Source organism: Trachypithecus francoisi, unplaced genomic scaffold (assembly GCF_009764315.1).
Source record: "Trachypithecus francoisi isolate TF-2019V2 unplaced genomic scaffold, Tfra_2.0 Lachesis_group16, whole genome shotgun sequence".
Taxonomy (NCBI): Eukaryota; Metazoa; Chordata; class Mammalia; order Primates; family Cercopithecidae; genus Trachypithecus; species Trachypithecus francoisi.
Genome location: NW_022681461.1, coordinates 49108500 through 49123170, shown reverse-complemented (window position 1 = coordinate 49123170; position 14671 = coordinate 49108500). Strand labels below are relative to the sequence as shown.

The following is a 14671-nucleotide window of genomic DNA, read 5'->3' as shown; positions in this document are numbered from 1 at the left end:
TCTTGTCCAGATAGTTTTCAGACTATATCCTATAGTGCCATTTGGTGCTGTGGATGAATGTAATGTAACCTGTGGCTGGTCCAACCTTTTCCCACGTTAGCCTGGGCAACTTGCTCTTTTATATATATTATACATTGGGGTGTTTGGTAAACTATTTGGTCAAAAGAGTTCCATGCTTAAAAAAAATTGGAAAACTTCTGATTTACTGTAACTACCAGATTTAACATATGAAAAAACTGAATTTTGTTCTAACTTCCTTCAGTAATATTCCTATTTTCTTTATTGCCTTTTTTTTTTCTCTATTATCCCATTTTGGACTGATTACAGATTTTATGAGCAAAAAATCTGTGAACTAAATGTTTGTAATCCGATTGGGGAATATATTATTTCTTTATTGAAATTAAGCATTATTAAGTAGCAATCAAACACGAAGAAACTTTCCTGTATTTGGTTTTTTTTTTTGTTTTATTGTTTTTTTTTTTTTTTGAGATGGAGTCTTGCTCTGTCGCCCAGGCTGGAGTGTGGTGGCCGGATCTCAGCTCACTGCAAGCTCCGCCTCCCGGGTTTACGCCATTCTCCTGCCTCAGCCTCCCAAGTTGGGACTACAGGCGCCCGCCACCTCGCTCGGCTAGTGTTTTGTATTTTTTAGTAGAGACGGGGTTTCACTGTGTTAGCCAGGATGGTCTCGATCTCCTGACCTCGTGATCCACCCGTCTCAGCCTCCCAAAGTGCTGGGATTACAGGCTTGAGACACTGCCCCCAGCTGTTTTATTGTTTTTTAGCCTACATAGGTGTCTTTCATTACAACTTTCCCAAGTAGATGAGGGACAGATGAAAGTAAAATACTTTGGAAAATTATAAAAGAAAATCCTAAATTTTAAATGAATTGAATCACTCATCATTCTATATAGTCTTAGTAAAAACTGTAACACTAACCAGAGTTAAACCTTTTTTTGTGAAATTGAGTTATTGGTAATTGGTTCTGCAGTGATCTAGTTCATAGGCAGTCAGGACTAGTTGTGGAAGAACTATGTTTTAGTCTATCTGGATTTGATGTTAATTTTTTGAGTGCCTAAAGAAAAATAATGAAATCTTCCGTGAGGACCTGGTGTTGAAGGGATAGTAAAGTTACTGGTCTACCCATTTTACACACATATCACAATTCTTTTTATGGCAGGCTGGGGGAGGGTATGATTGGTGCTTCCCAAACTCAATTAAGTTTTTGATTTGTCTTTCCTTGAGAGCAAATTAAATATTTTGATTAAGGTGTTTTGCTGGACTACAGATTGATGGGGATACTAGATTAATACAGATAGCAGATTTTATTCATGAACCCCATTGGACCTCAGGATACTTTTTTTTTTTTTTTTTTTTGGGCCTGGTGCGGTGGCTCATGCCTGTAGTCCTAGCACTTTAGGAAGCTGAGGTGGGTGGCTCACCTGAGGTCAGGAGTTCGAGACCAGCCTAACCAACATGGTGAAACCCGATCTCTGCTTAAAATACAAAAATTAGCTGGGTGTGGTGGTTCATGCCTAATCCCAGCTACTTACTTGGGAGCCTGAGACAGGAGAATTGCTTGAACCCGGGTGGCAGAGGTTGTGGTGAGCTGCGGTTGTACCATTGCACTCCAGCCTGGACAACAAGAGTGAAACTCCAACTGAAAAGAAAGAAAAAAAAAAAGATTCTTTTTTGAAGAATTTTGTACCAAGATACTATCAGAATTCTACAGGAGCCAGAAACTCAATCCCTAACAATTTAGTTCAAATGGAAACTCTTTTTTTTTTTTTTTTTTTTTTTTGAGACGGAGTCTCACTCTGTCGCCGGGGCTGGAGTGCAGTGGCCGGATCTCAGCTCACTGCAAGCTCCGCCTCCTGGGTTTACGCCATTCTCCTGCCTCAGCCTCCCGAGTAGCTGGGACTACAGGCGCCCGCCACCTCGCCTGGCTAGTTTTTTGTATTTTTTAGTAGAGACGGGGTTTCACCATGTTAGCCAGGATGGTCTCGATCTCCTGACCTCGTGATCCGCCCGTCTAGGCCTCCCAAAGTGCTGGGATTACAGGCTTGAGCCACCGCGCCCAGAGGTGGAAACTCTTAATATAGGAAAAAGAACTTGTATTAGATATACTTTGATTTCCATATCTGTCTTCTAAGCTCCTGGATCTTTTAGTTATATTCTGATTATTTTAATTATAGATTTGAGATATTGAAGGGAGGAAGGGGAAGGCTTGGTGGTGAGGGATAAATGGTTAATGGGATATGAAAGATTATTATTGCTAGATAGCGGGACAGAACAGAAGGACTGTGAAAAGCTAAGTTCCTGGGACATGGAAGTAGTCTGCTCAGAATTCTTCACTGTTAAAGGTATATGTAGTTAAATGTTCCATCAGTAATACGTAACGTAGATGGACTGTACTTAATGAAAGAAAAGAATACCTTTTTTGCATGTAGTTCAGCAATTCCACTATTTTATCTGCAATACATCATCTTTTATCAGTAACAATGTAGTTAACTGGGGAATTCATATGTGGATATGATCAATATAACCATTCAACTTAAAAAATGGAAAGAATGTAGTTTTTAGAGTGTTATTAGCCCTATCACATGCAGTTGTCATTCACGGATACCAAAAGATATGTAGTCTTTTCCATAAATCTCATTGCTGGCTTTTTTTTTTGTTTGTTTTTTTGAGAAGGGTCTTGCTCTGCTACCCAGGCAGGAGTGCAGTGGTGCAATCACAGCTCACTGCAGCCTTGATCTCCTGGGCTCAAGTGATCCTTACATCTCAGCTACCCAAGTAGCTAGGAGTGCAGGCATGTGCCTCCACACCCAGCTAATTATTATTTTTTTTTTAGAGATGAAGTCTCACTATGTTGCCTAGGTTGGTCTCAAACTTCTGAGCTCAAGTGATCCTCCCACCCCGGCCTCCCAAAATGCTAGGATTTTAGATGTGAGCCACCTTGCCTGGCTTTCATTTCTGGTTCTGATCAGAGCGAGCTCATGGAGGCTGCATTATACTTAAAACCAGAATTCAGCAATTGGTGATGCCTTTGCTGTACACTGTGAGCATTAGCTTTCTTTGCAGTGGCTTTTTGTGTCTGTGTGTGTGTGTGTGGGGGCGGGTTCCATGATATTTCTAATGGTAATGATGCTGTTGTTCTAGACATCTAACTTCTATGTTTTCTCCTATACCACATTTCAAAGACAAGGAGGGCAGTATGATCTTGCATACATGCCAGCTAAACATCATTTGTGTTAGAAATTGAGTTCTAGTCTCATATCTTTCTCTTTTTATAGTTTCTATTTTTATTTTTCTCCTAATTATTGATATAACAACAACAGCAAATCAAAATAAGAAATAAGTGGTTAAAGTTTTTAAGGAATCACTTGTAACATTTTTCCCTGCCAAGTACTTTTCTAGGCTTTGTATACCACCATATATAAATTTAGCTCTAGCTGGGCATGGTGGCTCAAGCCTGTAATCCCAGCACTTTGGAATGCTGAGGCAGGCAGATCACCTGAGGTCAGGAGTTTGAGACCAGCCTGGCCAACAGGGTGAAACCCTGTCTCTACTAAAACTGCAAAAATTAGCTGGGTGTGGTGGTCGGCACCTGTAATTCCAGCTACACAGGAGGCTGGGGCAGAAGTGCTTGAACCCAGGAGATGGAGGTTGCAGTGAGCCAGGATCCCACCACTGTACTCCAGCGTGGATGACAAAGTGAGAGTCTGTCTCAAAAAAAAAAAAAAAAAAGCTGTAATCAAAGGATGGATACAATCTAAATACAGATTTTAAAATGCAAAATTCTAAAGTACAAAATTTTATTTATTTATTTATTTTTGAGACGGAGTTTTGCTCCTGTTGCCCAGGCTGGAGTACAGTGGCACGATCTCGGCTCACTGCAACTGCCACCTCCCGGGTTCAAGCAATTCTCTTGCTTCAGCCTCCCAAATAGCTGGGATGACAGGCACCCATGACTACACCTGGCTAATTTTTGTATTTTTAGTAGATATGGGGTTTCACCATGTTGGCGAGGCTGGTCTTGAACTCCTGACCTCAGGTGATCTGCCTGCCTCAGCCTCCCAGAGTGCTGGGATTACAGGTGTGAGCCACCACGCCCAGCCCCAAATTTTAAAACATTAACGTAGTATAAATGGTTGTGATTTTTTTGGCTGTATGTTTAAATAACATATTTACCAATTTTCATTGATAATAGCTTTGTAACACTGCATTTATTTTTAGACTCGAATTTTCTCTCAGTTTTATTTTTTACTACTATAAAAAGTGTGTTCCTCTTTTTTCCTCTGTGTTCTTCCCTTAGGATAAATTTCCACAATGGGATCACCATCTTTTCTTTGTTTTGTTACAGTGCTAGGATTTCATGGGCCTCAATCTTGGCATGGCAAATGGATGAAGTATACAGACTGAGCCAGGGCTGCTTTAAAGTTGTCTTAGATTACGATGTTAGCAGGCTTAATAGCATGTTGCCAGTTCAGAAATGAGAGAGGGGAGGGTACAGAATGTTTCCATTGTTCTCTGTCATAAGGTTCCACAAGAATCATTCAAATGGAAACACTTGTCACCTCTAGAACCCCATTCTCAAGTGGCATTTACTCATCGATTCCATCAGTCCATCAAACAGTTAACATGTATGTATTGTACTACCAACCACTGTGTTAGTCTCTGGGAATAGCCTTAGGGAAAGACATAGCCTTTGTCCTTACCTTCTTGTGGTGGTGGCACCTTAGTGGCATTGGTCCATAGATTGCTGACTCTATTTCAGTGGGCTTTATGATAATTTTAATGTAAAGGTTTTCCCAAAATCTAGTAGATGGTCAGTCTTTTGCCTTTGATATCTGGGTTATATTTTGTCAATGCTATGTTGAAGCTTGAGTGATTGCAGTGATTTTGAATTATGTTTGGAACATAGACAAAGACTCTTAAGAGTGCATATTTGAAAAAGTTTGAAAATTACATTTACTATGATATAAAATATTTGCAATGCTATTAATTTTGTACTTCTAGTTATAAGAAGAAAGGAAAGTACCAACATGCATGTTGTTGAAAGTGGTCTTAATAATCCTGTCTTATATTAACTAGAGTAGAAAAGCTTTAGGCTTTAAACTTTTAAAGGTTTTTAAGATCAAAGTAAAAAAGTTACCACTTCTTTGAAGATTTTTAAATTTAATAACATTTTATAATTAGCATGAATAGCTGCATAAAGTTTTAATATTTATCCCAAAGGGCAAGGGAATACAAAAGATTAAGAAATACAACAGAATGCGGCAAACTAAAACTCTAACCTTGTGACGTTACTGTGAAAGTGTAACATGTTTGCTGTAGAGTAAAATTTAGCATATGAGAAATTGATTTTGGATATGAAGTATCAAAAGTATCTTAAAAATAAGTCTCTGCTGGGCCGGGTGTGGTGGCTCACATCTGTAATCCTAGGACTTTGGGAGGCCAAGGTGGGCAGATCACCTGAGGTTGGGAGTTTGAGAGCAGCCTGACTAACATGGAGAAACCCTGTCTCTACTGAAAATAGAAAGTTAGTCAGGTGTTGTGGTGCATGCCTGTAATCCCAGGTACTCGGGAGGCTGAGGCAGGAGAATCTCTTGAACCTGGAAGGCGGAGGTTGTGGTGAGCCAAGATCGCGCCATTGCACTCCAGCCTGGGCAACAAGAGCGAAACTCGTCTCAGAAAAAAAAAAAAAAGGATCTGCTACAAAGAAACTGTGATTTGGACCCTGTGACATTGTAATAATGCAATTCTGTTTTGAATCTGTTTTTAACCTGTGTTCAGGTTGTGGAGTATGCATTGTCATTTAACTCTTTCAAATCAACATACTCTTGACTCAGTATGTGGTAAGTCAAGTCTTCATAATTGGGAGGCTGATACACAAATTGGGCTGAAATACTGCTCTGCTTGTCACCATGCCTCCCTAGAATAAACTGCCTTTTGATGACCGGGACGAATTGAGTGAAATCGTAACGGACAGATACGGGGCAGACATTTTAGAGTAGACTTGTAAAGGGAATGGAATTCTTTCCTCGTTATAACTTGGATTTGTTGTCTTTTTCCCTTTTAGCCCTGCCTCTTTCTTGTTGCAGTCAGTTTCATCATCAGATAGGAACAGTGTTACACTACTTGAAAAGGTATATTTTAAAATAAGTCTCAATTAATTCTGGCCATACTAAATTATAAAATATTATTTATTTTTTTGATACCACAGTTAAATTTAGTTTCTGTTTTCACATTTTCTAATATTTGTACATTTTGTACCATATCTACTTATATATTCCTTATTGCTAAATGGAATATTGGAATTAGTTAAATCTGCCAGTGACATACAATTTCACAATAATGTTAACCTTTTATAGGTTCATGATAACCAGTGAACTGCTAATGAAGAAAGCTTCAAGATCAGCCATGATTATTAAGGGTTTAACATTACATATCTGTCTTCTTCAGGACACAAAGATGAGAACTCCCAAAGAAAAAAACGAAGCAATTTCTAAGAAAATACCAGAATTTGAAGTGGAAAATTCTCCATTATTAGATGTTGCAACGAATACAGAGAGTAGTGCATTTGGAAGGTCTCTGCCAGCTAAAAAAATTGATCCATTTCAAAAAGAGCAAGATCATCTGGTAGAAGAGGTGAGAAAAGACTATAATGAGTATACTTAAATATCAGTTATTGGATGGGCACAGTGGCTCATGCCTGTAATCCGAACACTTGGGGAGGTTTAGGCAAGAGGAACACTTGAGCCCAGAAGTTCGAGACCAGCATGGGCAACATGGTGAAACCCATCTCTACAAAAAAGTAAAAAAGAAAAACCAGTTGAGCATGGTGGTACGTCTCTGAAATCCCAGCTACTTACTGGTGAGGCTGAGGTGGAGGATCACTTAAAGCCCAGGGTATTGAGGCTGCAGTGAGCTGTGTTTGCATCCCTGCACTCTAACCTGAGTGACAGACTGAGACCCTGTTTCAAAAAACAAAATCAAAAACAAGTATTTTCTCAATGGTGTTGGGATCCTAAGTGAAATACAGTTAATTATTGATTACCTGGAGTAATATGGGATAAAGAAGGCTACAGATAATAAAAATTATGGTTAAAGCAAAATTGGTTTTCCTCCAAAGTGAGAATAGATTCAATATAAACTTATTTAGTTAATATTACAACTGTGATGTAGAACCCACTTCCCATTCTTTTTTTTTTTTTTTTTTTTGAAACGGAGTCTCGCAGTCGCCCAGGCTGGAGTGCAGTGGCCGGATCTCAGCTCACTGCAAGCTCCGCCTCCCGGGTTTACGCCATTCTCCTGCCTCAGCCTCCCGAGTAGCTGGGACTACAGGCGCCTGCCAACTCGCCCGGCTAGTTTTTTTGTATTTTTTAGTAGAGACGGGGTTTCGCCGTGTTAGCCAGGATGGTCTCGATCTCCTGACCTCGCGATCCACCCGTCTCGGCCTCCCAAAGTGCTGGGATTACAGGCTTGAGCCACCGCGCCCGGCTCCATTCTTTAAACATTACCTGAAAGTATACAAATGATACATTTGAGAAATTTTGGAGATTTTTTTTTTTTTTTTTGAGACGGAGTCTCGCTCTGTCACCCAAGCTGGAGTGCACTGGCTAGATCTCAGCTCACTGCAAGCTCCGCCTCCCGGGTTCACGCCATTCTCCTGCCTCAGCCTCCCGAGTAGCTGGGACTACAGGCACCTGCCACCTCGCCCGGCTAGTTTTTTGTATTTTTTAGTAGAGACGGGGTTTCACCGTGTTAGCCAGGATAGTCTCGATCTCCTGATCTTGTGATCCGCCCGCCTCGGCCTCCCAAAGTGCTGGGATTACAGGCTTGAGCCACCGCGCCCGGCCTTTTTTTTTTTTTTTTTTAAGAGACCGAGTCTCGCTTTGTCGCCCAAACTGGAGTGCAGTGGCCGGATCTCGGCTCACTGCAAGCTCCGCCTTTCCGGTTTACGCCATTCTCCTGCCTCAGCCTCCCGAGTAGCTGGGACTACAGGCGCCGGCCACCTCGCCCGGCTAGTGTTTTGTATTTTTTAGTAGAGACAGGGTTTCACCGTGTTAGCCAGGATGGTCTCGATCTCCTGACCTTGTGATCCACCCGTCTCGGCCTCCCAAAGTGCTGGGATTACAGGCTTGAGCCACCGCGCCCGGCCTGAAATTTTGGAGATTAACCATTACATAGTTAGATAAATGTACCCAGGGTTTATACTTTATTAAAATATTTTGTCATTGTTGTTTGTTGCTTAGCTGAGTTTCCTCTTTTTTTGAATATTAGAACACATTGCAGTATCATATCACTGAGTGTAGGTTTTGTTCTTTTTGCTATCTAAAATATTTCAAAAGTGATTAGATGCATTGTTGTTCATGAACTTGATTTTCCTAACCAGCCCCATCCCTTAACACTATTCTGCTTTTCACTGGTAAGTGACCACACAGTGCTACCATTGGTCAGCATTACAGAACTCAGTTCACGCAAGTTAAATTCTGAAGTTATTTGTTAATGTTATTTTTAATACGTTTCCCATAACATGCTTTAGCATTGCTTGGATTTGGTTAAGCAGCCAGAAAGTCATTGTTACTTTTTATTCCTGAGAGACTGAAAGAAAAATTTGGTTTAGTGGATATTAATTCAGGTATTAGACTTCCCTCCTTTATTGCATTCCCGATCAAACTAAATGAGCATTGTCCAAATAAGAGAACTGGATGTCAGACATTTTTCTTTTTCCTTTTAAGACAGGGTCTTGTTCTGTCACCCAAGCTGGAGTGCAGTTGTGCAATTATAGCTCGCTGTAACCCCGAGCTCCTGAGCTCAAGGGATCCTTCCACCTCAGCCTTCCAAACAGCTATGACTGTAGGCGAGCACAACTTCGTCTGGCTAATAAGTTTTTTATTTTTTGTAGAGTTGGAGACTCACTCTTTTGCCCGGGCTGGTCTCGAACCCGTAGCCTGAAGTGATCCTCTAGCTTTGGCCTCCCAAATTGCTGGGATTACAGGCATGAGCCACCATGCCTGACTGGATGTCAGTCATTTTTCTTGTTTGTAACAGGTCTAGTTTCATGGTCCTTAAGTACTTTTAAATCTCTAAAGTTCTATTGTTTCTCTTCATTGACTCTACACTAAAGAAAAGATGGTTAGTCTTTTTTACTTTCCTAATTTTGAAGGGAAAAACACATTTTCTGATTAAAATAATTTATATTAGCAATGGGATCAGATAGAAGAGAAAGGTCTTAAAATTTCATGAAGCTCTGAAAGTAAAATTAATTTTCTTTAAGAGTATTTATGACAGGGGATATTTAGTGTTTGAATTCCCAGAAGCACTCTGTTTTTTTGAAGGAGAAGTCCTTTTTTTCTATGGGCCAATTTTATTTGTATTTTTCATTTTATTTATTTTATTTTTTTGTTTTTTTGTTTTTTTGAGACGGAGTCTTGCTCTGTCGCCCAGGCTGGAGTGCAGTGGCCGGATCTCAGCTCACTGCAAGCTCCGCCTCCTGGGTTTACGCCATTCTCCTGCCTCAGCCTCCCGAGTAGCTGGGACTACAGGCGCCTGCCACCTCGCCCGGCTAGTTTTTTGTATTTTTGATAGAGACGGAATTTCACCATGTTAGCCAGGATGGTCTCGATCTCCTGACCTTGTGATCCGCCCGTCTCGGCCTCCCAAAGTGCTGGGATTACAGGCTTGAGCCACTGCGCCCGGCCTATTTTATTTTTTTGAGACAGAGTTTTGCACTTGTTGCCCAGGTTGGGGTGCAATGGCACGATCTCGTCTCACCACAGCCTCCGCCTCCCAGGTTCAAGCGATTCTCCTGCCGCAGCCTACCGAGTAGCTGGAATTACAGGCATGCGCCACCATGCCCAGCTCATTTTGTATTTTTAGTAGAGATGGGGTTTCTCCATGTTGGTCAGGTTGGTCTCGAACTCCTGACCTGAAGTGATCCACCTGTCTCAGCCTTCCAAAGTGCTGGGATTACAGGCGTGAGCCACCATGCCTGGCCTCTTGGGCCAATTTAATTATGGCTTCCAGAAGTTTATTTTTTAGTGATGTCGGGGGCAGAGTTTTTAATTTGCATGTTTTTTCTTTTTCAGTTTTATTGATACTTAATAGAGAGCACTATTTTGATATTGGATACGTTTCTGTTTTAGAATGTACCTATACTTTTTTCAGTAATTTAGATCTGATAATGAGGTTTCTGGTGAAGAGGTATGTTGTCAGAATGATTCTGTTTCTTAATAGAGGTGTTGCTGTGCAAATTGAGAAGAGTCTGCTTCCTTTAAAACTAGTTATTTTAGTGAATACAGAGCTGGCAAGCTTACAGTTGTGGTGGACAGCAGCTTAGGTCACTGCACAATTGGAACTGCCGCTAAATCTTCCCGGTGTAAGGTTCTTATCTATTCTCTCCTTTATAATGAGCTATCCATTTAAGATGAGGAAATACTACAGTGTTTCATTTTACAGGATTGTACCTAGATGGTCTATACAGAGTTGTTTGGGAACTTCTTTGTTGCTTATTTTTTGTGTTGTCTGCAATGGGAGGGGCTGCTGACTGTGAAGTGCTTATTATCCTTATCAGGGGTTTTGTTGCATTCTACAATGGGCTTGGTAATCTTTGCTTTACTTTTTCTTTTCTGGTTTAGATTGCCAGAGCAGTTTTATCTGATTCACCACAACTCTCTGAAGGAAATGAAATAAAATTAGAGGAACTAATTGACTCTCTGGGTTCTAACCCCTTCTTAACAAGGAATCAGATTCCCCGTACTCCAGAAAACTTGAGTAAGTTAATAATGCTTTCTGTTACTCTTTTTTCTTTCTTTGACATAACCACTGTTAGAACCATGACCTGACAGATCTTTTTAGCTTAGTTGCCAATGGTTCTTTATTTATGCTGTTGTACTCGACATACTAAGTGTGGGCATTCTCACATAACAGTCTTTTAGCAGTATTTTGTGCCTTTAGTGTACTCAGTATATAGAGATATAAAATTTTGATAATATACAATTTTGTCTTTGTTGTTTACTTTGCTTTTATCTAGAAAGATCTTATTTGAGCATTAAAAAAAAAATCTCTTGCCTCCTGGTCTGACCTGTGATCCACGTATTTATAGAGTACATAGGCTGTGTTCTGCCAGTCATCAACCAGAAACATTAGCCATAAACCATGTGTGTGGAGGTCTTTACCCCTCCCAAATGAGTTAAACTGCCCAATACCTTTTTAGCTATAACTTGTAATTTGTGTAGGCAAAGTTCTGATATTGGTGTCCTTAGGTAGGCACATCATCTTGGTTGATTAAATAATTTCTATTCTGCTGCTGATATAATTCAGTTTGGACTGAGCCACAGCCAAGGTCAGCAAACTATAGCCTGTGAACCAAATTTGGCCCCACCTTGTGTGTTTTTGTATATAAAATTATATTGAACATAAGCATTTTCATTTGTTGACATTGTTTATGGCTACTTTCATGCTATCATGGCAGAGTTAAGTAGTTGATAGAATGGATGACCTGCAAAGCCTAAAATATTACTATCTGGTCCTTATAGAAAATGTTTGCCAAACTGTGGCTTAGATGGACAAGAAAAGGTCTTTTTAATACATGTAATTCATATGTGCTGCATAAAAATTGATGCACATTTTAAGAACAGCTGTCTTTCTATGTGTTTATTTGTATGTGATCAGTTGGAGATGGGGTTCTTTGGTGTTAGGATTGGTTACATTGTGGAGCCTTGTCATCCAACCAGTATATTTATGGAACACATACTGAGTCAGGAGCTTTATCTTCAGTGTTAGAAATAAAATGATTCATTGCATGCTCTGTGTTTGGGAATGTTAGTAAATTGTGTTTTTCTCACCTTTAATTGTAGTAACTGAAATTAGGAGCTCATGGAGAAAAGCTATTGAAATGGAAGAAAACAGAACTGCAGAACCAACTCAAATGGATGCTGAACATAGAGAAGTATTGCCAGAATCATTACCTGTGTTGCACAGTCAAAGAGAATTTAGCATGGACGATTTTCTCTTAGAAACCACTGTGTCAGATTTTGGCCAGTCTCGTTCGACTGAAGAGAAAGTTGTTTCAGATTGCAAGTGTATGCCTCAGAAACCTGTGCTGACCAGTCACATAGATGAACCACCAACACAAAATCAATCAGATTTGTTAAATAAGAAAGTAATTTGCAAGCAAGATTTGGAATGTTTAGCCTTCACCAAGCTTTCAGAAACTAGCCAAATGGAGACATTCTCCCCTGCTGTTGGCAATAGGATAGATGTGATGGGTGGCAGTGAAGAGGAGTTTATGAAAATACTGGACCACTTAGAAGTTTCTTGTAACAAACCTTCCACAAATAAAACTATATTGTGGAACTCTTTTCAGATACCAAGTGGAATTAGTTCTAAGAGTTTTAAAGATAATGATTTTGGCATATTACATGAAACTCTTCCGGAAGAAGTTGGTCACCTAAGTTTTAATAGTTCCAGTAGTTCAGAGGCCAATTTTAAACTGGAGCCAAATAGTCCTATGCATGGTGGCATTCTTCTAGAAGGTGTTGTGGGAGGGAGACAGACTACTCCAGAATCAGACTTCAATTTACAGGCTCTTCGCAGTAGATATGAGGCTCTGAAGAAATCTCTTTCCAAGAAAAGAGAAGAATCTTGCCTCTTGAATTCCCAAACACCCGAAAGACACAAACCAGAATTGAGCCCTACTCCCCAAAATGTACAAACAGATGATATGCTTAACTTTTTGGACACCCGTGATTTGCATACTGACCATACAAAGACATCTTTACCCATGTCCATCAGTGAAAGAAAACGGTCTCTTTCACCACTAATTAAGTTTTCTCCAGTGGAACAAAGGTTGAGGACCACAATATCAAGTAGTCTTGGAGAACTACCTAATTTAAAAGGTAAGGTTTAACTAGACCTATGCATATTCACCTGTTGAAGTTTTCTCTCAACTTTTGATAAAACCAGTACACAATGGATACTGCATGACCTTCATTGTTAATGTGCTCCTCCTTCTTTCATTTAGGATGAGGGGAATGATCCCTCACTGTAAAGGTCCTTTCAGAATCTCTGTTTATGTATATGTAGTTACAATTGATTTGAGACACGGGTGGGAAAAAAAAGCCCCCCCAACCTGAAACTTACTGCTTTTATAATACAAATGACTGAAAAGTAATTGTCATCAAAATCTTGCCCAGTGGCCGGGCGCGGTGGCTCAAGCCTGTAATCCCAGCACTTTGGGAGGCCGAGACGGGCGGATCACGAGGTCAGGAGATCGAGACCATCCTGGCTAACACGGTGAAACCCCGTCTCTACTAAAAATACAAAAACTAGCCGGGCGACGTGGCGGGCGCCTGTAGTCCCAGCTACTTGGGAGGCTGAGGCAGGAGAATGGCGTAAACCGGGAGGCGGAGCTTGCAGTGAGCTGAGATCCGGCCACTGCACTCCAGCCTGGGCGACAGAGCGAGACTCCACCTCAAAAAAAAAAAAAAAAAAAAAAAAAAAAAAAAAAAATCTTGCCCAGTGGAAGGTGGTTTTTAAAAACTTCAGAAACCCAATTTTAAATATCATCACTGTAATGGTGTAGTATCTGGGAGTGGGGTGTAGAAATAAAAGAAGCCAGGTCAGTGTATTAGTTTCCTAGGGCTGCCATAACAAAGCACCATAAAGTGGGTGGCTTGGAACAGCAGAAATTTGTTGTCTCTGAAGACAGTAAGTTCTAGAGGCTAGATGTCCAAAATCAAGGTGTTGACAGGGCCATGTTCCCTCTGAAGCCACTAGAAAAGGATCCTTCTTTGCCTCTTCTAGCCTTTGGTAGCACCAGGCATTCCTTGGCTTGTGGCAGTGTAATTCTAATCTTTGCCTCCATTGTCACATGGTATTCTTCCCTTGTGTGTGTATGTGTCTTATAAGGACACAGTCATATTAGCTACTTAATGGGTCACCCTACTCCAGTATGACCTCATCTTACTTAGCTAATTGTATCTGTAATGACCATATTTCCAAATAAGGTCACATTCTGAGGTTACTGGGGTTAGAACTTCAACGGGGTATTAATTCAGTTCATAACAGTTAATATTAATAATTATTGAAGCTAGGTGATGGATACATTGAGTTAATCATAGTTCTTATAAGTTTTGTATGTTTGAATGTTTTCCTCATAAAAGGTTAAAAAAATCACTCTTGTAGCTCATTAGGAGAGATAAGGATCTGGTGATACAGATTCATTATGTATCACTCTGATTTGCCCATAATAGTTATACACTGACTGCTATATTGAAAAGTATTTGGCTGGGCACAGTGGCTCACGCCTGCAATCCCAGCACTTTGGGAGGCCTAGATGGGAGGATTACTTGAACCCAGGAGTTCAACACCAGCCTCAGCAACACAGGGAGACTATGTCTCTACAAAAAATTAAAAAATTAGCTGGGCGTGTTGGCACATGCCTGTGGTCCTAGGTACGCAGGAGGCTGAGGTGGGAGGATTGCTTGGGCCTGGGAGTTTGAGGCTGGAGTGAGCTGCCATTGCGCCACTGCACTCCAGCCTGGGTGACAGAGCAAGACCCTGTCACAGAAAAAAAAAAAAAAAAAAAAAAGAGAAGTATTCTAGGAGGAATGTATTGATCTCTGGAGAAAGAGAGTACTTTGGTGAGAATAATAATAATTTT

General features: G+C 40.5%; 1 protein-coding gene, 1 long non-coding RNA gene and 1 other non-coding gene across 7 annotated transcripts in view; all 3 read left to right on the top strand.

The window, feature by feature from the left end:
- The window catches only part of HAUS6 (HAUS augmin like complex subunit 6), a 56206-nt gene that overhangs the window by 38128 nt on the left and 3407 nt on the right, over positions 1-14671 (top strand). For all 5 annotated transcript variants that reach the window (XR_004443493.1, XM_033237432.1, XM_033237431.1 and 2 more), the window contains 4 exons: positions 6083-6149; positions 6466-6651; positions 10644-10779; positions 11865-12905. Coding sequence is in view for 4 of the 5 variants with exons in the window: in XM_033237432.1 (XP_033093323.1) it covers positions 6083-6149; positions 6466-6651; positions 10644-10779; positions 11865-12905 (1430 nt within the window). In the remaining variant the exon portion in view is untranslated. The remainder of the gene's footprint in view (positions 1-6082; positions 6150-6465; positions 6652-10643; positions 10780-11864; positions 12906-14671) is intronic.
- Positions 5879-6009, top strand: LOC117099497. The gene has a single exon (XR_004443834.1).
- On the top strand, positions 12914-14170 carry LOC117098616. The gene is made up of 2 exons (XR_004443494.1): positions 12914-13214; positions 13529-14170. It is a non-coding gene; the product is annotated as an uncharacterized LOC117098616 (long non-coding RNA).